The 21,146-nt window shown below is 46.1% G+C and overlaps 2 protein-coding genes across 10 annotated transcripts in view; both read left to right on the forward strand.

Annotated features, from left to right (window-relative positions):
* Nucleotides 1–11,313, forward strand: part of htt (huntingtin) — a 56,256-nt gene extending 44,943 nt beyond the window's left edge. For 4 of the 6 annotated variants that reach the window (XM_063219615.1, XM_063219618.1, XM_063219614.1 and 1 more), the window contains 14 exons: nucleotides 458–561; nucleotides 1,030–1,184; nucleotides 2,010–2,149; nucleotides 3,218–3,300; nucleotides 3,561–3,691; nucleotides 3,810–3,942; nucleotides 4,251–4,406; nucleotides 4,830–5,020; nucleotides 6,258–6,372; nucleotides 6,623–6,854; nucleotides 7,149–7,254; nucleotides 7,481–7,643; nucleotides 7,925–8,085; nucleotides 9,382–11,313. In XM_063219615.1, the coding sequence (XP_063075685.1) occupies nucleotides 458–561; nucleotides 1,030–1,184; nucleotides 2,010–2,149; nucleotides 3,218–3,300; nucleotides 3,561–3,691; nucleotides 3,810–3,942; nucleotides 4,251–4,406; nucleotides 4,830–5,020; nucleotides 6,258–6,372; nucleotides 6,623–6,854; nucleotides 7,149–7,254; nucleotides 7,481–7,643; nucleotides 7,925–8,085; nucleotides 9,382–9,595 (2,084 nt within the window). In that variant the 3' untranslated portion in view covers nucleotides 9,596–11,313. The remainder of the gene's footprint in view (nucleotides 1–457; nucleotides 562–1,029; nucleotides 1,185–2,009; nucleotides 2,150–3,217; nucleotides 3,301–3,560; nucleotides 3,692–3,809; nucleotides 3,943–4,250; nucleotides 4,407–4,829; nucleotides 5,021–6,257; nucleotides 6,373–6,622; nucleotides 6,855–7,148; nucleotides 7,255–7,480; nucleotides 7,644–7,924; nucleotides 8,086–9,381) is intronic. The other 2 variants (XM_063219619.1, XM_063219616.1) reach the window with 1 other exon arrangement.
* A 2,206-nt stretch (nucleotides 11,314–13,519) lies between these two features.
* Nucleotides 13,520–21,146, forward strand: part of rgs12b (regulator of G protein signaling 12b) — a 63,698-nt gene continuing 56,071 nt past the window's right edge. For all 4 annotated transcript variants that reach the window (XM_063219621.1, XM_063219622.1, XM_063219623.1 and 1 more), the window contains exons 1-2: nucleotides 13,520–13,847; nucleotides 15,328–17,676. In XM_063219621.1, the coding sequence (XP_063075691.1) occupies nucleotides 15,499–17,676 (2,178 nt within the window). In that variant the 5' untranslated portion in view covers nucleotides 13,520–13,847; nucleotides 15,328–15,498. The remainder of the gene's footprint in view (nucleotides 13,848–15,327; nucleotides 17,677–21,146) is intronic.

Consider the following 21,146-nt stretch of genomic DNA (forward strand, 5'->3'; position numbering starts at 1 on the left):
AGAGGTTTCGAGGTGCAGGTAGCGGGTGCAAGATCAATTATGTGGAAGAAGATACCGCACACTCTTGTCCATCGTGCTGCAATTTATTTAATAAATTGCAGCACGATGGACACGAGTGTGCGGTATCTTCTTCCACATAATTGATCTTGCACCCGCTACCTGCACCTCGAAACCTCTGGTGTGCGTTGTGTTTAATAAATTGCAGCACGATGGACACGAGTGTGCGGTATCTTCTTCCACAAAATTGAATGAGAACAACACCAACCCACCAACACACTTAAGACTTAAGATTTGAAGTATTTATCAAGTATGGCGGTGTAAAATTCTAAAACTGTGAGTCTGCTAGCAGGTCCTGCCTAGGAGGTCCCCATCATGTTGAAATAATACATGAAGTAATCCCATAGTCCAATGCTGATGCTGTGTTCTTTTTGTGTTACTTTTCCTTTGTTGTCATTAGGGTGGAGCAGTCGGACGCAGTTTGAGGAGACCTGGGCCACGCTGTTGGGGGTGCTGGTCACCCAGCCAATTGCCATGGACCAGGAGGAGGAGAGTCCGCAGGAGGTATTGTTACTGTCTGTCTGCCTCCTCCCTCCCTCTCTCCCGTCTACTGCTTGGCTTGGCCGAAACAAAGAGAGCTTTTTGTTCTCTCACTCACTCACCTCTCCTGGCCTGATTGAGTTTGGCTGCTGCTATGATACCGGTGGACATCTGACAAGAATGCGGCCTTGTTTTGGCATTCAGAACAGGCCCCAGTCAATTACTCGTCCGAAATTGGAAGGCAAACAAGTGTAACTTTATTTATGTGTCGTGATGAGCAAGCATTAGGGGCCCCATCTCCCAGTGCGAGGACTTTGTTTTGACTTGCCGTATCTGACCCGTTTCTTTTCTTGGATCTGTTAACGGGGTCCAGGAACAGCATTGCATTTATGTTCTATGGCACTGCTTTGTGTGTGTGTGCACGTGTTTGTGTGTAGAGAGAACAAATACAGAAAAAGTAAGTGTTCTCTCTTTGTGTGTGATGTGCTGCAGGAGGACCTAGAGCGGACTCAGATCAATGTGCTTGCAGTGCAGGCCATCACGTCTCTGGTGTTGAGCGCCATGACCCTGCCTGTGGCAGGAAACCCAGCCGTCAGCTGCCTGGAGCAGCAGCCACGCAACAAGACCCTCAAAGCCCTTGATACTAGGTAACACACTGTAAACACACACACATACACACACACACACACACACACACACACACACACACACACACACACACACACACACACACACACACACACACACACACACGGCAGCCACACAACAAGACCCTCAAAGCCCTCGATACTAGGTAACACACTGTAAACACACACACACACACACACACACACACACACACACACACACACACACACACACACACACACACACACACACACACAGCAGCCATGCAACAAGACCCTCAAAGCCCTTGATACTAGGTAACACACTGTAAACACACACACACACACACACACACACACACACACACACACACACACACACACACACACACACACACACACACACACACACACACCAGCAGCCACACAACAAGACCCTCAAAGCCCTTGATACTAGGTAACGCACTGTAAACACACACACACACACACACACACACACACACACACACACAGCAGCAGCAGCCACGCAACAAGACCCTCAAAGCCCTCGATACTAGGTAACACTGTAAATAAACGCACGCACATGCACACACACTTAGACATTAAAAGTAACAATGACATCGTCCACGTCAAGATCCGAAAGGATAGCATGAAGGCAGTTAGTGCCATATAGTGCCACCCTTGACACACATTTACACAGACATTCATACACACACACACACACACACACACACACACACACACACACACACACACACACACACACACACACAGTGCATCCTGCCTGAAAGCAATTTCCACTGCAATGGCCATCATGCATTGAACAATATGATTTGACTGTTGTGATTTTCGTCTTGGCTGATGCAGACTAGGTAAGAAGCTGAGTGTGATCCGTGGTGCAGTGGAGCAGGAGATCCAGTCCATGGTGTCCAAGCGGGACAACGTGTCCACACACTTCCCCTACCAGGCCTGGGACCCCGTGCCCTCCCTGACGTCCTCCTCCGCAGGTCAGGAACATCTTCCTCCCTAACACCGTCATAGCCATAGCAGAGATATTCTATAGAGATATGCCAACATAATAGGTTTCTATGGGCACCTAACGAGACCAGGTTCCGGTCTGCCTAAAGGGGCGTGTCATAATGCTCCTACAATGAATAGAACAGTCCTTAGGTCTGCCTAGGTCTGCCTAAAGGGGGCCATAATAGAACCAGGAAACAATGGGCCAATGGAACCTCTCTCTCTCTACTCTCTCTGGCCATAGTGTTCACGTTGCTGGTGATCCATGGCTGGTGTTTCCAGACGCGCCATGCGACATGTGTCAATTCAGCGCGTAATGCTTTGCAACTTTCTTTCCCTAACTTATGAACGAGCCCTGGCGCATTAGTACACTAGAGTTATGCGGTCAGAAAAGTGACCTAATAGTGGGACAACTTTATAGGTGTGCATCTATAGACTGCTGGTGATCCATGGCTGGTGTTTCCAGACGCGCCATGCGACATGTGTCAATTCAGCGCGTAATGCTTTGCAACTTTCTTTCCCTAACTTATGAACGAGCCCTGGCGCATTAGTACACTAGAGTTATGCGGTCAGAAAAGTGACCTAATAGTGGGACTACTTTATAGGTGTGCATCTATAGACTGCTGGTGATCCATGGCTGGTGTTTCCAGACGCGCCATGCGACATGTGTCAATTCAGCGCGTAATGCTTTGCAACTTTCTTTCCCTAACTTATGAACGAGCCCTGGCGCATTAGTACACTAGAGTTATGCGGTCAGAAAAGTGACCTAATAGTGGGACTACTTTATAGGTGTGCATCTATAGACAGTTAATCAACACCCCATTTAGCGCGTCACAATGGGAGATTCCAGACTGCCGTAGTATAACTAAGAAGTGTGGTTTGCTGTAGATGGATTTGTTCATGAGTGGTGTGTTGCTGGCTAAGGATTTTTGATGTTAGTATGAACAGATGGGTTTTTCATTACTGTAATGGTCATATCGACATATCTACTACAGTTTGAAATACAACATCTCTCGAACTGATTTGAAACATTTCTGCGATTCTACTTTTCTGCACAGGGACCCTGATTAGCCATGAGAAGCTCCTTCTGCAGATCAACACTGAGAGGGAGATGGGGAATATGGAGTATAAGCTGGGACAGGTGAGACTGAAAAAACAATCTGCACTACACAATTCATAGCATATTTTCAGTAGGAGTAAATTATTTTGCAACAGACAACCCTAGCCTTGTAGGCCAGCTTGCAGTGAATGACAGTAACAACATATATGCAGAGAAACACAAATTAATAAATGATCATAAATCAATTACATTTTGCAGTCCTTGAGTTATTGCTATGTGGGACGGTGAAATTGGTTGAAGTCTGGCCTTCTGTAATGCTATGAGCACTGTGTGTGGGGCAGGTGTCCATCCACTCTGTGTGGCTGGGCAACAACATCACCCCACTGAGGGAGGAAGAGTTGGACGACGACGAGGAGGACGAGGCGGATGCCCCAGCACCGGCATCACCACCGACCTCTCCCATCAACTCAAGGTCAGATATTCAGACACGTCCCCGAACATGTACCCAAATGTGTCCATATTCATTGTACGTTGTACATTATTCAAAAAGGCAGTTTCACTAAGCATCCTCTTTATTCTGCCCAAATCAGGAAGCATCGTGCGGGGGTGGACATCCATTCCTGTTCCCAGTTCCTGCTGGAGCTCTACAGTCAATGGATCCTGCCTGGAAGCTCCAGCAACCGCAAGACCCCAGTCATCCTCATCAGTGAGGTGGTCCGATCGGTACGTCTGTGTGTGTGTGCGTAGCGTGCACTATATTTTTTGCACTGAGGAAAGTCCAGGGGAACTGAAACGTTTGCACTTTTTCTTTTCTTTTTTTCACCCTTCTGGGCTCCACCAAGTAAAAAAAAAACACTCTGTAAAAACACTCTTTTTGAGTTGGTCATTCTGTGTGCGAGTCCCCCCTGCAAACAGTTTGTGCACTACATTAGCCTGAAAATGTCTTTTATGTCCTTTTTAGTTGTGCTTCTGTTTTTGTTTTATAAACGGATGCCCATGTACTCTTATGTCCTTGTCCATGTATTCATCAGCTGCTGGCAGTGTCGGACCTGTTCACTGAGAGGAATCAGTTTGACATGATGTTCTCCACCCTGCTGGAGCTGCAGAGGGTCCACCCACCCGAGGATGAAATCCTCAATCAGTATCTGGTGCCGGCCATCTGCAAGGCCGCAGCTGTGTTGGGCATGGTACGTACAAGAGTGTCTGGTAAATATACACCAAGACACAGACATCCTCCACATATATACAGTGTCGTAATATCCTAATACTTCTATGTTGTATTGTGCATTTGAGAATGTATTTTGCGCTTCATCTGCATGTTTAGAGGAAAATCCACTAGGCTACAGATGTCTAACCCATATGTCCTTGATGAAGCATCCTCTGAATGATGCATATGATTTATTTATTTATTATTTTTAAAAATATTTTTAGGGCTTTTTTGCCTTTAATTTTGACAGGACAGTGGAGAAGAGACAGAAAATGAGTGGGGAGAGAGAGAGACGGGGAAGGACCGGCAAATGACCCGGGGCAAAATCGAAACCCGGCCCATGCATATTATTTATTACCTGACGCCAATGTTGTTTGTGGATGTGTGTGCTGTGTGCGTGCAGGATAAGGCCACCGCGGAGCCAGTGTGTCGGCTGCTGGAGACCACTCTGCGGAGCACCCACCTGCCCAGCCGCATCGGGGCGCTGCACGGTGTCCTGTACGTGCTGGAGTGCGACCTCCTCGATGACACCGCCAAGCAACTCATACCCACTGTCAGCGAATATCTGCTGTCTAACCTCAAAGGCACTGCAAAGTGAGTTAAACAGTCTATCTGTGTTTTTTTTTTATTATTATTTACCTCGTGCACCACACACCATGTACATCGCACATGACCAAGATTGTTTATTTTGAATGTCGCCTCAAATTAAAACACAAGCTATTCATCACCCATACAACTTACACTTTCAGATATTAAGCTCAAGTTGTTTACCCAGTCAGTGTGACCTTTCTATATCCACACTGAATAGCCCACAGCTCCATTCGAATACACGTGAAAAAATGCTAATATTTGCTGAGTCTATAGAAGTAGACATTAGCACACAAAATGTGGTTACACAGTAGAACAGGAGTTGGCAAACACATTAACCTTTGACAAAAATATGTCTTTGTAGACCTTGGTGTGATACACACTCACCCTCAAGCGAATACACGCACACACACACACACACACACACACACACACACACACACACACACACACACACACACACACTTCGCTCGTCGCTCTTTATCCTAAAGGTTTTTTTTCTTCAAGAGCTACTAACTTAACTTGGTTGCAACCCTTAGTTATGATGCACACACTCATATTTTAGATGCATGCCATCTTTAGATATTTTAGATGCATGCCAAGTACGCACGCACGCACACACACACACACACACACACACACACACACACACACACACACACACACACACACACACACACACACACACACACACACACACACACACACACACACACACACACACACAGGTTCCTTAACAATTCATTAGGTGTCTCTTTTGGGACACTCAGAGGTACAAGAGGAGAGAGAGAGAGAGAGAGAGAGCAGGTGTCAGAGTCTCTGATGAAAGCACACTAACACCCTCTGGCTGGGGTTCCTCTGAGGTCACTGCAGCCCCCCTGGGGTTTGGGCTAATGGCACAGCCCTTCCTCACGCTGGTACCCTGTGCCAGGCACTCTCACACTGCTGGCTGCCTCTCCCCTCTTCCTCTGTGCACGCCGGGCACTCTGCCGTTCCGCCCGACTGAGATCTGAGGAGCCCTTGTGCTCAGGGAGGACTAAAGGGGAACGCCTCGTTTGAATGTCACAGGGCTTTTGACCCGCCTGCTTTTGAAATTGAGTTGTGTTGTCAGGTCTTGCTGAGATGGCAGCATGTTTTTATATGCTGGTCATTCAATCAAAAAAAAAAATGTGACTGGCTGTTGATGCCATTGAAGCTTTTTGACAGTGGGTCTGTGTTCTGTGTGTCTGTGTATGTCTGTCAGCTGTGTGAACCTACATAATCAGCAGCATGTGTTGGTGATGTGTGCTGTGGCGTTCTACATGATGGAGAACTACCCCTTGGATGTGGGTTCAGAGTTCAACGCTGGTGTCATTCAGGTGAGCATACTATCCTTTACCACCAGGACCTGGTGCTGGTTAGAGGAAAAAAGGCTGTTCAGCATGTGCACACTTGACCATGAAATAACCATTTTTCTGAGTTTTACAATGACATCAATCACAAGCAACAAAGCCAATCTAACTTCCTATTTTTCTGTTCTTTTTCCCCCCTTTCTTCTCATAACATGTGTATTATGGTTGCTCTTTTCCTGTATCTTTTTTCCCCCTTTTTCTTGCCCTGCCCCTCTAGCTGTGCGGGGTGATGTTGTCGGCCAGTGAGGAGGCTACGCCGTCGGTCATCTACCACTGCGTGCTGCGGGGGCTGGAGCGGCTGCTGCTGTCGGAGCAGCTGTCCCGCGTGGACGCCGAGGCGCTGGTCAAGCTGAGCGTGGAGCGCGTCAACATGCCCAGCCCCCACCGCGCCATGGCCGCCCTGGGCCTCATGCTCACCTGCATGTACACAGGTGACCCGGACGATGCAGGCAGGCTACGTTTCAGATAGACTTCTCCCTACTAACATCATGCGCTGGAGTAAATGGGAAAACCCATCGAAGCAGCTACAGTGGAAGAGTAGCTAACATTGTTACTTGGCCAAATATTAGTCTACGTCCTTAGATTTCATGAAATGACGTAATGCCGTAATAATAACACTTTGGGATATTTTCAGCAGCAGTATTCCTGACTCAAGTGAGCAGCTTGAAGTAGTCTAGCTTTACTCTTGGGTACGGCTAGTTGTGGTTGTAAACTGATGGTAGGATAATTTGTCCCATTTCTAGGAAAGGAGAGGACAAACCTCAGCCAGCCAGCAGATGGCGACCCCACCGCCACAGACAGTGAGACGGTTATTGTTGCAATGGAACGCGTCTCAGTGCTCTTTGACAGGTAACTCTTCTCAGGGCAGGTTTTTAATGTTCAATAAAATGAACTTCCTCTTAACCAATATTAACGTCTCATAATGGACAAATCAATGATGGAAAGATGTTTTTTTAAAACTCTCAACGAACATGTGTACCACCTGTACTTGGTGGTGTTGTTTTTCTGAATTGCTAATGAAAGGAAATGGCTGATTTGCGGGTTTTCTCCATGGCATTTTTTTTTTTTTTTACAGGATTCGTAAAGGTTTCCCTTGTGAAGCTCGCGTGGTCGCACGGATTCTCCCCCAGTTCCTGGACGACTTCTTCCCCCCACAGGATGTCATGAACAAGGTCATTGGAGAATTCCTGTCTAATCAGCAGCCTTACCCCCAGTTCATGGCCAGCGTGGTCTACAAGGTACAGTCACTTGCGCCCACCTCATCCTCACTTGCACTTTTACTTCTCCGTTTGAAGACTTTCTCTTATTATGATAACACATTAATTTGCAATAAGCAGTGGCTGTTGGACTTGTGATACAAAATTGCTAGCATATAGCTCAATTTTGACATGGATTGACTTGTTTTTTGTTGTACATTTTTTAAAATTATATCAATTTGTTCATGTTTTGTTTGTTTTCTGTACCAGTAATGTCGGTTTGTACATGAAGTTCATTGACCTCTTTGCTTGCCTTTGTCTAGGTGTTCCAGACGCTCCATGCCACAGGCCAGTCCTCCATGGTACGTGACTGGGTGCTGCTGTCCCTGTCCAACTTCACCCAGCGTACCCCCGTAGCCATGGCGATGTGGAGTCTGACCTGCTTCTTTGTCAGCGCCTCCACCAGCCAGTGGATCTCTGCTCTGTATCCTTACTCATGCAGTAATGATAATATGATAATATTAATAATAATAATAATAATAATAATAGCTAAAGACATGGAGCTCAAAGTGCTTAATAGTTAGATTAAAAACAATACTGTAATTGAAAAATAATGAAAAGAAATAAATTTAAAAATGGCATATAACCCACAAGAATCAGAAAATTGAGTTCAAACACAAGTGGCATATAGCCACAAGGATTAGGGCACGTAGATGTAATAATAATAATGTAATAATAATAACTATTGTATTTGTATACCATAATTCATACAAGACATGGAGCGCAATTTGCTAAACAGTTAGATTAAAAACAATAATTGAAAAATAATGAAAAGAAAAAGAAAAAAAATGCTGAGTAATAACCAAATATTAAAATGGCATGTAACCCACAAGAATCAGAAAATTGAGTCTAAAAACAAGTGGCATATAGCCACAAGGATTAGGGCACGTATATGTGGGCTCTGTTGGCAACATGGGTGACTTAAAGGGACAGTTTGGTCAATTTCAACATGCAGTTGTATTGCTCACGCTACCCTTGACTTGTCAGTACCTGGTGATGCCACATTTTTCGGCCCAGCCCTTTCCGAGATATGAGCAATTCTAATGGGGGCAGCGTTTGTTTACATTTTTAAAAAATGAAACATAGGCCAACTCCAAATATTTTCCCAAAAGGTACTGCTGTTTGCTAGTTGTCTGCTGATGTTTTATAAGCTTTTGGATGTTTTTGGGAATAAATAAAAATGTTTTTTTTTAAATGTAAACAAAGAGCTGCCCCCATTACAATGACCAGGATCTCGGAAACGGCTGAAGAAGAAAAAAAAATAATCTCAGGCACTGACAAGTCCAGGGTAGTGTGAGCATTACGACTGCATGTTGAAATTGACCAAACTGTCCCCTTAAATCTCCATTTTCACTTGATTTAAGATTTCCTGTGTAACACGCAGACACACGCACTCAACCTTACTTTTGGGCAGATTTGGCACACACACACACACACACACACACACACACACACACACACACACACACACACACACACACACACACACACACACACACACACACACACATATATATATATATATATATATATATATATATATATATATATATATACACACACACACGCATATATACATATACACAGACACACACACTTGTAGATACATCACACAGAGCATATTTACAGTGTTTATCACAGTATGTAATTTGGCGTCGAAACTACTTTAGTTTAGGTGCATGTTGTCCTCTGTTGTCCTTGACCCACCAACCTCTCGCAGGCTGCCTCACGTGGTGAGTCGCATGGGCAGATCGGACACGGTGGATGTCAGCCTCTTCTGCCTGGTGGCCATGGACTTCTACCGGCACCAGATTGACGAGGAGCTGGACCGCCGTGCCTTCCAGTCCGTCTTCGAGATGGTGGCCTGCCCCGGCAGCCCCTACCACCAGCTGCTGTGCTGTCTCCAAAGCATCCACCAGGACACTCCGCTATGAGAAGACCCCCCCCCCCCCCCACCCCACCCAACCCAACCCAAACCAACACACAGCCCAGCCGTGCATGTGGACACCTCGCTATGTCACAGTATAGCGCAGTCAGTATGTCATGGCTTCACCAAGACTCCTCCCCACGACACCCTGTAGCTCACGCGCGCTGGGTTGTCTATTTGTTGGCCAAAGGCCCATCTGCCGTGCACACCAGGATGCATTGTCACAACAAAAACTCAACCGGCCTCGAAGCATTTCTAGAATCACTGTGAGGTACTCTCCCCACAATGCCTGGGGATTCCTTGCCAAGTCATTGGCACAAAGTAGACCAAGAAGTGGTAGTGAAACCCCTAGGAAAAGTCTGAACACGTTGTGATGGAAACCTCACATACAGGTCGCCATGATGCTTAAAGCAGTGGCAGACCTCTGCATGATGACGCATTTCTCAAAATTGGGCCCCTGAGCGCATGGTGTATAGAGGCAGTCAGATGGAGTGGACTGACAGTTGAACCTTCCCCCGAAACTTAGATCTGTGTCTCAATCAACAAGGTCTGACTAAGACCTTCACGTATGCCAGACGGCCATCCGGTTTTGGCGCAGGCTGTATAAATTACCCTTCAGCTGACAAAGGCCTTGCTTAGAAATGGCCTACATCTCAATCCCCAAGTCTTTTCCAGTCCCATCAAGATTCACTCTGTTTGTCACCTTAGTCTGAGACTCAGAGGGTTAACTCTGACTTCAGTGGTTTCACTCAGTCTTTCTCAGCTTCCCTCCTTCTGTCTGTCTTTGTCTGAATATGAAAAAAATAACATTCCTTTTTTGTTATTATGGTTTGCACGAACATTGCATTGCTCTATGGATCTGTCCTCCAGCACTTGAACACTGAACAGAAAATATTAATTATAACTTAATTTGTATGTATATTCTCTCCGGAAAGGAGAATGCTTGAGCTATGGCATTATTAAAAAATAATGAATAAATATGACAAAGGATGTAGTATATTTAAAAGCAGGATGTGGTTAATACTATTTTTTGGTGTCGTTTTGGTTAGAGAAAGTTGTCAGATTTGATCTCAAGGGGGCTTTCTTCCAAAGGGGGTTGGAAAGTACACTGTCTTATGTGTATGTGAAGCTCTCTTTTTATTATTTTGGTCACTTTTCAATACTGGACTGCCCTTGACTGAGAGTGAAATGGAAAGCTCCACTGCAAAGCTGAAGGTTTGGTAAAAGCCATAGTACCCACTCTTTATGTTCCTCTATTGATTGTATTGTCGTGGTGGACAACATTATTGTTTGTTGTTGAGCATGTTGCAACAAGTTGTTTGTCCATTAAGGCAACTGCCTTGATTAGTGTGACTGTTTTCAAATCTCAGGACACGAGATGTGATTATTGATCCATGAAATCACTAGAAGTTATATTTTAATGGCGGAAGTGTGTCTATATTGTGTAAGATGTGTATGAAGGAGTACCTGAAACTGGAGGGACTTGTGTTTCGTTGAGGAAAAGCAGGCCATCTAGTTGTCCTTTTGCTACTGTTTGTCATGAACACAACGTCATAGACACAAACCTCTAAATACCCTGTTTGTTTGTTTTTTGTTTTCATTTTTTAATTATTATTTTTTTGAGGTCTGTGTCACGCTTCATTTATCTATTGAACGGCAGGATTCTCATCATGGGCAACTGTCTCAGCACTACTGAATATTGGGGAAAAAACATTGACAATAAATTTCACTTTATAATCTTATGTGTTAATGCTCAGTTGAAAGAGATGTCTTGTGAGCACTGTACGTACGTAAAGCCTTAGTCAGCAATCTGATTATGTATATATGAAGGATTTATTTGCAAAACGGTGTATCTCCATTTTTTGACACTTGTATTTTATTATTGGAAACGACTGTTCAGAGGTCCTATCACCTATGTGTGAATTATTACCATTCAAATATTTTGAGAACATACTTTTTTAACCTATATAAAATGCATTTTGCATTGCAATTCAATGGAATGGCCAATACAAAATGTCAATTTCCCAACATTCTACAAAATGGAGATACACCGTTTTGCAAATAAACCCTTCATATATAAAGCAGTGGCATGCTCCCATCTGTCTGAATATTGCAAACCTCTTCTCTTTCTGTGCGGAGGTATGATGATTTGGTACCAATGCAGTCAGCCCAAATCCATAGTGAATTGTATGTAACTGGATGATGCCTCGAGCAAGCGTTGACAAATCACAGGTGCATGCAGGCAGTTTGCTTGCAAGTTGTTACCTCACTTGCAAGCTCTCTGCGGCAGTGGACACTTTTGTCAGCATTACAGTGTTTACAGAACTTAAAGATTTATCTTTGTCTCTTTTTGACTATTTGAAATAAGGCTTGAACGTGTCAATTGTGATTATTGCTAGTATGTAAGAAACATAAGATTTACACCTGAGATCTGTGTAAAATGTACCCATTATGAACCACACTTTGCCTCATGATGGCATTGTTAACACTCACATTTTAACTGTTTCAATTTTATTTTGCTCAGCATACCTTTTCAAATTATGTATTTACACAATAAAACCGTGACAAAGGAATTGTTTAGTAGCTGATTCCAACCATTGTCAAAGAGCACATGCTAAATTCTGAAATGATATTGAATGTTCGAAGCATATATTATGATACAGTGTGGTCAAAAACCAGGGAAAATGGTAATATAAGACGTTTTATCACACACATTCTGTAATTGTCTACAGACTGAGATGCTTGTTCATTTTAAAATTCCTAGTCATGGGGATTTGACCTGTTGTCCAAAATACGCCTTCTTCAAGAAACAGGGAGGGGCCAAGCGATAGTACTCACTGCTCAGCATAGAGAATGTGTTGGTCATGTTCGCTCTCTCTCTCTCTCATACACAGACACAAAGGGTGCATCCCAATATGTGTCCTTGCCTCCTCCACTTGTGCTTGTCTCCTCGTCCCGCCTCCTGGCCCCTCCTCCGTGGAGAAAACGATAAAGTTTCCCAGCTCTCAGCCTCGCCACAACAACTTTTGAGGGACTGTTTTTCATTCACCATCCCAATTGCAAATGAGAAAAATACTCTACAATTGAGCTTTTGCAAGATATTGAAATATAATGCTGTTGTCAGTGATGTCATCATGACGAGAAGCAAGTGGAGGAGGCAAGGTCACATATTGGGATGCACCCAAATTGTCAGTCAATGGCTTTTGCATTCCTTGGCCTTGACCTATTGACCCGGACTTTTGCCAACCGGTACTAGCAGGAAGGAGCGGCATCTGTTTCACAGAAAAGTTGGAGGCCATGAAAGTGCTGACAATTTTGTACTTCAACCATAAAATGATTTGGTCCCCAGTTTATTCAGAAGAAGAAAATTATGAAAAAGATCTGAAAATAAACAATGGTCAGCACCGGCGCTCTCCTTGAAATATTGAATTTAGTTTAGCATTTATTATGTATATTTGCAAGGAAATGCTCAGGCTACATGATGCATACTTGTTGTGCAAAGTCTAGGAGTGGTGCACACTGAATACATGGGTGTAATTAGTTATATTGCTTATTTTAACAATGTGAAGTACATCTTGAGAAATTGATAGAAATTAATAAAAGATTTTTTTTAAAAAAATCTTCTTTTATAGCAGGTTATGTTAACTTGCTTTCACTTCATATCCATACAGATGCTGTCAGGTAACGGGTTATTATTAGTATGTTGTAGTAATGTGTAGGCTTACATTTTTTGCACTGTTTCCCTCGTTTCTAAATGGCGTATTTTACTCTTGGCTTTGGCCTGATTAACTTTATGAACACAATACTAATCCCACTAATCCCATCAATCATCTGTTTAGCTGTGTTCACGGATTTGGGGGTGCCGCTGGCAAGGTGCAAGGTGTAACGCAGTGTTGAGGTGAACTGAAGTATCATCAAAGTGTGTTTGCCCTACCCTTCATGGACAGGATCAGAGCAAAATTAGTAAGATAATTGCTGGGGTTTCCCCCCAAAGTACCCATGTATGTTATCAACCCAGACCAAATTTACATAGCGCTGTAGCACTTCATACGTTTGACGCCTGGCAATGGCTGAAGTTGTCAAATTGATGAACTTCAAGCACAGCCCCACACACGCACACGGGCACGCACAGGCGTAGGGGCTCTACTATTCCAGCACGGGCTCCTTCGCTAGCTTTCTTTTGTTTAGCCGAGATAGCTGTTATCCATAAGGAGATGTGAGTGGTTGCGACTCTGCATCAGGAAGCATTCAGATGTCCGGTAAGGCCAGTGTGTTCTTAACGCTTTTCAGATATTTCTACACTTGACAAGCTGCAAATCGTTTGATGTTGAAGTTTCTGCCACTGTTGAAAAGTGATCCGTGTGGAATGTCTTGGGATAAGGCTTTAAGTTCAGTTTTGTCAGCTAGCTTTAGCTGCCGAAACCCACTTGTGGAACTGCCCATAAACATGATTTTTGCACTGTGCTGTACAACGAATAGAGTCGTTTTAGTAACTCGCTTGTGTTTTATTCAAATGTAAGGTCCTTTTTCGCCCGAAACAACATCCCAGTGTGTGTATAATACGCAGGGCAAACTTCTGCTCTGTCTATCTCATCAGCAGCTATGACAACTTCAACAATACCGTTACTCGCTGGCCAGCTGTTCCTTTATCTTTCGTGGAAAGGGTTGGGAAAACAGTGGCATAGCAGGTGAAAATGTAAGGATAGGCGAATCCTTCTAATTTAAAGTTCTTCATCTGTGTTTTGCTTAGCAATCATAAGCCATATGTGAAGTTAGAGTGAGTGTATAAATGCAACACCTGTGGAATATCATACGAGCATACGAGTTTACTGTATTCAGCCTCAAACTAACTTGGTCTCATTATTAGTCGAGGGGTTGACCGACGCTAGGAGTGACAACAATATCCACCAATGGGACAAGCAAAAAGCCAGTGGACATTTGGGTGTCATGGTTACTCTGGTTGATGCGTAGATATTCCTACAATGGGAAAAATGAAGGCGGGCAAGGAATGTCAAGCATGGGTGTGTGCATTTTCTTCGCACGAATGTCAACCTTAGAACCTACTTTTGAACAATAAAGAAAAAGTTTGTTCGTTCGCACCAGAAATCGTCTTTTCTTGTGCTTAGTTTTGTCGTGCAGCGAAGAACGTAACCACTAATGCTGGCACATTGAATTTGTAAAAGAGCATTGCATTTTCTGCGTTAAGCATTGCATGATTTAAGTGAATTATTGCACTGCACAACAAAAACATACTGTTGTCGACACACCAGTTAGGCCTACTGTTTATTTTGACGATGCTTGACATGGTATGATGTTGACGGTATCGGACTAGTTGTCAAGGTTTTTCGATCAGCAAGTGGCCGCCGTGATGGGTAGGGTACCAGTCTCCTCCAGTGGCTAGGTAGTGATCGGTCTCCTCCACAAACTACGACTATGCCCAGCTCTTTGTGCCATGAAAGTGACAGCTGTATTAGGTTCTGGAGGTCAATAAATTGCTGATAGGCTACTTACGAGTACGCACCTTTCATATAAATGACCTCCGTTAATGTAGATCTATTAATCTTGTTTGAATAGACACATAAATGTATTTAGTCAGCCTATATTGTATATTGGAAAGTACCAATAACGCTTTTGGTTTAAATTTAGTCAATTGGGTTTTTGATGTTGTCCTACTCTCAATCCCTTGTTGGTCATCTATTTCAGTGTCCTTACTTTTTCTTCCACTCTCTTCTACCTAAGGTGCCTTGTGAAACTGGGTTGACACCAACATGCTTGTGCCGTAGTGGGGAAGCCTTGGCACAGAGGACGATGATATCGACCTGGTGTTACATTTAGTCCCCCTGCTCCGCATTTCTGAAGCTCTCGTCAGTGGAGGGGAGAAAAAAAGAGAAGAAACGAGACAAAGAGACCATGTTCAGGCAACAAGACATGGGGAAGCGGCGTGGGACGAGTTCTCAGCCGGTAACGCGAGTTCGAGAGGTGGAGGTGGCGCGTGGTCGCACTGGCTATGGCTTCACACTCTCAGGCCAGGCGCCATGCGTGATCAACTGTGTCCTGAAAGGCAGCCCTGCAGACTATATGGGTTTGCGTGCCGGGGACCAAATCCTCAGCGTGAATGATATCAACGTGTCCAAGGCCTCCCATGAGGACGTGGTGAAGCTCATTGGACGCTGCACTGGGGTGCTTCACCTGGTCGTGGCAGAGACCCACCAACGCCACCAGCAGCACCACCACCACCATCACAGCCATTATCACAACCACTCTCACCCACATCACCATCAGCATCCCGACTCTTGCTCCAGTGATGAGGAGCTGGCCTACCACGATCCTAGGGGGGCCTGGCCCACGCGGCCCAAGGTGGACTCCAAGACCCTGGGCATCAACCGGGCAGAGCGCGTGGTGGCGGAGATGCAGTCCGGGGGGATCTTCAGCATGATCTTCGAGGGCGCCTGCTCTAGCCACTCGTCCAGCAGCTCTGAAAGGGCAGGCGCCGTCTCGTCCTCGCCTGCCAAACCCAAAGGCAACAAGCCCCGTCCCCCATCCGAGTCAGACGCCTTCCCGTACCAGGACCCCCGCAGGCACCGCAGCCAGCCCGACCTGTTGTCCGAGGAGGAGCTGGCCAAAGTGTTGCATGCTGACGACTCCGTCTTCCTGGATGCATTTGAAGTGGCTCCTGCAACCGCCGGCCCACCTGACTCCCCCGGCGACGGCATCCTGAACGTTGGTATGGTAGTGGGCTACCTCGGCTCCATCGAGCTGGCCTCCGCCGGGGGCAGCCTGGAGAGCGACAGTCTGCAGGCCATCCGCGGCTGCATGCGGCGACTGCGTGCCGAGCAGAAGGTGCACTCCCTGGTGCTGCTGCAGGTGATGCTGGACTGCGTGCGGCTGCGCAGCGAGCGGGGCCACGTGCTCGCCACCTACCCGGCCGAGAAGCTGGCCTTCAGCGCCGTCTGCCCCGACGACCGCCGCTTCTTTGGCCTGGTCACCATGCAGGCCACGGACGAGTTCCTGCCCCGCGACGAGGCGGACGAGACGGAGCTGCGCACCTCGTGCCACGTCTTCCTGGTCGACCCCGAGCTGTGCCACCACAAGGTCCACCAGAGCATCGGGCGCCGCTTCGGCTTCGACTGCACGCCCGATCCAGACACGGGCGGGTGCCTGGAGTTCCCGCCCACTTCCCAGCCCCTGCTGCAGTTTGTCTCCGTGCTCTACCGGGACATGGGGGAGTCCATCGAGGGAGTGCGAGCGCGGGCCTTTCTGGACAACGGCGGCGGCGGAGTGGTCGGAGCTGCTGCTGCGGGTGACATGGACGCCCAGCAGAACAACAGCACCAGCAGCAACAGCGACAGCGGCATTGGCAACTTCCTGCCCGAGGAGAAGAGCAATCGCGTGCTGCTGGTGGACCTGGGGGCCAACCCCGGCCGCCACGCCCCCTCGGGGCCCTGGGAGTTTCCCCAGCCAGCTCGTAGCGCGGCCGGTGGTGCTCACGGCCCTGCCCCTCCCCCGCCCCCTGCCTCTCACAGGAACGGTTACCGGCACGAGCCTCTCTCTGACCTCGCCGACGCACCACCCCTCTCTACCAGACACCTCAGCGTCTCGTCCAGGATGGAGCTTCAGGGGCCCCCGTCCCGCTCGCACTACTCCAAGAAGGCAGCAGCCACCGCAGCAGCAGCAGCAGCAGCCGCTGGTGCCCCGGGAGGGGGAGGAGGAGGAGGCGGAGGCGGAGGCGGAGGCAGCAGCGGTGGTAGTGTTGGTGGAGGTGGCGCATCAGGGAGCCAGCGCTGGTTGCCGGTGCATGTCCTGCGAGACTGGAGACAGCAGCAGGGCCACAGCAGCGATCAGGAGTCCACGTACGCAGAGTCCACTGACGGCTGGTCCAGCGCCAACTGCAGCACTCTCCCGCCACCCATGAACAAGATCCCAGCCGACCGCTACCGGGCCCCGGGGGAGATAGTGGCGGCGGCCACCTCGCAGCCCCACCGCCTCGTCACGCACAAGGATGAGTGGACCAAGAAGCTGTTCGGAACCGACAAGGGACTTCGCGACCAGCAGAACGGGGCCAGGGGCAAAGATGGTCGGGAGAAGAAGGTAAGAAAGTCGGTCTGTTTATCTTTGTTTTCACATCTGTGCGCTCAAGAGGAAAGCATATGGGAGCTGTTTGGCTTTAGTGCACAGAAATATCTCACAAATGGGTATGAAGTTGTAACCTTAAGTCCCACACAGACTAATGTCAGTTGTATTTGACAGTGCCGATGGGATATGCAGGATTTGTGATCGTTCTGATAAAACGATCTAGAATTAGAACTACGGACCCTCGTACTGCTGCTGATGTTCATCATGATTTTTTTTTAAAACTTGTTTTACTTTGAATGTCTTTGTGATGAAAATGCATTTTTACAATAGCTCAGTCAGTTCAATTCTACGTGGTGGAGTTTTAATGAGTGAAAAACAGTTCTGCAGCTGGCCCTTTGAGAGGCCTTGGAGGGAACATGCTAAAACTGACCCACAGATGAGAAGATTCAAACATAGGGCAGACCCTTTATCACACATAGCCAGTGGAAATTTTTGCAGACTGAATGGCTGTAAGTGCCAGTGAAACTCAAATTTTCCCTCCTGAATCTATTGCCAACCTTCCAATAATGGATTTCTGTGTAGATTCGTGATTTACTGGTGTCTGCTTTGTTTTTGTGTACATTGCACTTGCATCTTTAATACGAAGTATAACAATGTAATAAAATAATAATTCTGAATTCACACTCGGAACCACTGGAACTACCAGATCCAAAAGGTGGCCCTGATGCTATTTGTTTTGATTAGGACCCAAATATGTTGTCTCCTTCAAACTACGTTTGCAGAAGTACAAGATTAAATTCACTCTTCTGTTGATTTGTGTCCTTGAATATTGTCAAACATCCACTCAGGGAGCAACCTCACTTTTCTGACCTTGCATATGGCACAGCATCGGTATCGAAATGATTGTGGTACTATTCTCTCACTTACTCCCATAAAAGCCTTTCAGCATATCCACTCCTAGTACTTGCCACTCTTGCATATTAGTAATGATAACAGTGCTAGTAACGGAATAATAATAATAATAATAATAATAATAATAATAATAATAATAATAATACCTTCGTTTTATATAGCGCCTTTTAAAAAACCCAAGGTAACTTTACATAGTATCAGTGTAAGTGTGTGTAGGTGTGTGCTTGTGGACACTAGAAGTCAAAGGCCTCCAAAAAGAGATGGGTTTTAAGGTGTTGTTTAAAGATGGCCAGTGAAGAGGCATTTTGAATGTGGCTGGGTAGGTTGTTCCAGAGGAGTGGGGCAGCCACATGAAAGGCTCTGTCACTGGTGGCCTTGAGTCTAGTGCGGGGGATGACCAGCTCGCCCTTGGAGGAGGACCGCAGTGATCTTGAGGGGTCATAGGAGTGGAGGAGGTCGGCAAGGTAGTGGGGTGCCAGACCATTGAGGGACTTGAAGGTGAGGAGGAGAACTTTGTAGATGATCCGAGACTTGACAGGGAGCCAGTGTAGCTGTCTGAGTATGGGGGTGATGTGCTGCCAGGGCCTAGTGCCTGAGATAATCCTGGCAGCATAATTCTGAACATATTGCTGTCTGTCTATGGCCTTATTGGGTAGACCAAGCAAGATGGCATTGCAATAGTCTAGACGGGAGGAGATGAAGGCATGCGTGAGGGTCTCTTTGACTGTCTTGGAGAGTGAGGGCCTGAGTCTTGATATGATATGTAATAATAGTGCTAGTAATTACAGCGAGATGAAAAGATTGTTGTTACATGTATCAAGCTGATATGAGCGCAAAGTAATGCAAAAGTGTGTCTTTAAAGTATCAATGACCTTTTTAAAAAAAAAAAAAATTGAAAGAACAACCTCAAATCACAGTTATTTTGTTGATCATAGGGTCTCTAATGGCTGTTGTTTATAAGTCATAACTGATAGCATCCTTCATTAGTCACAACTGATAGCATCCTTCGGTGGAATAGTGAAAGAATAATTTTGTCTACTAAAATGGATAGCTTATATCAGCCTCCAAAAATCGACTGTGTGACTCTTGTAATATCACATCGGTCCTGAAACTCCCACCACACCACATTCTAAACTAGTGAGCCCATTCACTTGTCTGTCTGAGATGTGCTGTTGTTGACCAGCATCATTTGCAAAAGTATGCCACCTTTGGACAGGAAGCGTGTTGCCTATAAGAATAAGTGGAAGTAGGCTAAACATTGACCAGAATCGACTGGCAGGATTCTCTCCACCACCACCACTCATTTGTATCCTTCAATGTTGACTCAAGTCCACATAGCTTACGTGTTTGTGAGTTGGTACACCATTTTGCCAGTGCTTCAGAGCCTTGAGGTTGTTATCTTTTATCAGAGTACGACTCCAGATGGACTGGCCATGGAACCATGGTCCACTGCGGGATGGGGTGGGGGTGGAGGGGGCTTATGTTTTGCAGAGGCAGACACAATATGAGGAAGTTAGTGACCACAGGAAGACAAAAGCGCCACTGAAGGTAAAAACAAAGTTATTTTGCTGGGCTACCCAGTCTCAGATACATGTAGATGTTGTCAGACAACTAGGCAACACTAACTCTGTCAGCATGAGTTATACAATGTGTGTTGTTGTTGTTCCAAGATCCCTTTGGAATTGTGTTTTCAGTAGTTTTTTTTTATTATTTTCTTTTGAGAGAAGTAAGATTCTCCCTTCAGTTTGACTCTCTCTTCAGCAGAATGAGTATTTGCTGTCGACTCGCTTATAAACATGCTCATGGCCCTGCCGTGGCCAACCGGTGGGGCACTCGCCTGCCATGCAGCTGACTCAGGGGTCGATTCCCCGTCCCGGGTCCTTTGCCGACCCGTCCCCGTCTCTCTCCCCATTCACTTCCTGTCCACCTCTCATACTTTCCTGTCAAAAAAGACCCCAAAAAATCTATAAAAAGAAAAAAAAAAATCCATGCTCACTACAAATGTGACCCTCCATCTGTCCCTATCATATAGTGTACATGTGCAGAGGGAACACGCCACTGTAGATAACCAGGCTGTAGATAACCAAAGCCCCTTTAGATGCAGGTGCATGAGAGTGGTCTTACAGTTACTCTGGGCATAAGGTGAGGGCTGGCTTAGAATGTCGCCGTGGTTGCCATGGTAACTCTCTAAATGAGTCCTCCACGTATCCTATGTCCTGAACAGATGGCCATGCCACATAGCGTGGTTTTGTCAGTTTATCTGTGGGATATATTGCATGGTCCACACAACCTATTTGTTCAGATCTGATGGTATCCTTTTTTTACACATTAAGATGGCATTCAGTTGGTTTTTGGACTGAATAATTTGGTTGTCGAAAGCAGAGAGGTGAAGCATCTGGCAGATGTCACTAGACCCTGGTGGTAATGCATCAACAGATGAGGGGACCATGCCTGGACACAAGGTGGCACTGTATCCCCACGTACAGTTACCCATGTCTTTGCCTGGGCTGCATTTAATGAGTGGTGAGAGTTTATTGTAAGTACTTTGTATAAATCTTTTGTGTTTCCTTCTG

This window comes from Engraulis encrasicolus, chromosome 16 (genome assembly GCF_034702125.1).
Source record: "Engraulis encrasicolus isolate BLACKSEA-1 chromosome 16, IST_EnEncr_1.0, whole genome shotgun sequence".
NCBI lineage: Eukaryota > Metazoa > Chordata > Actinopteri > Clupeiformes > Engraulidae > Engraulis > Engraulis encrasicolus.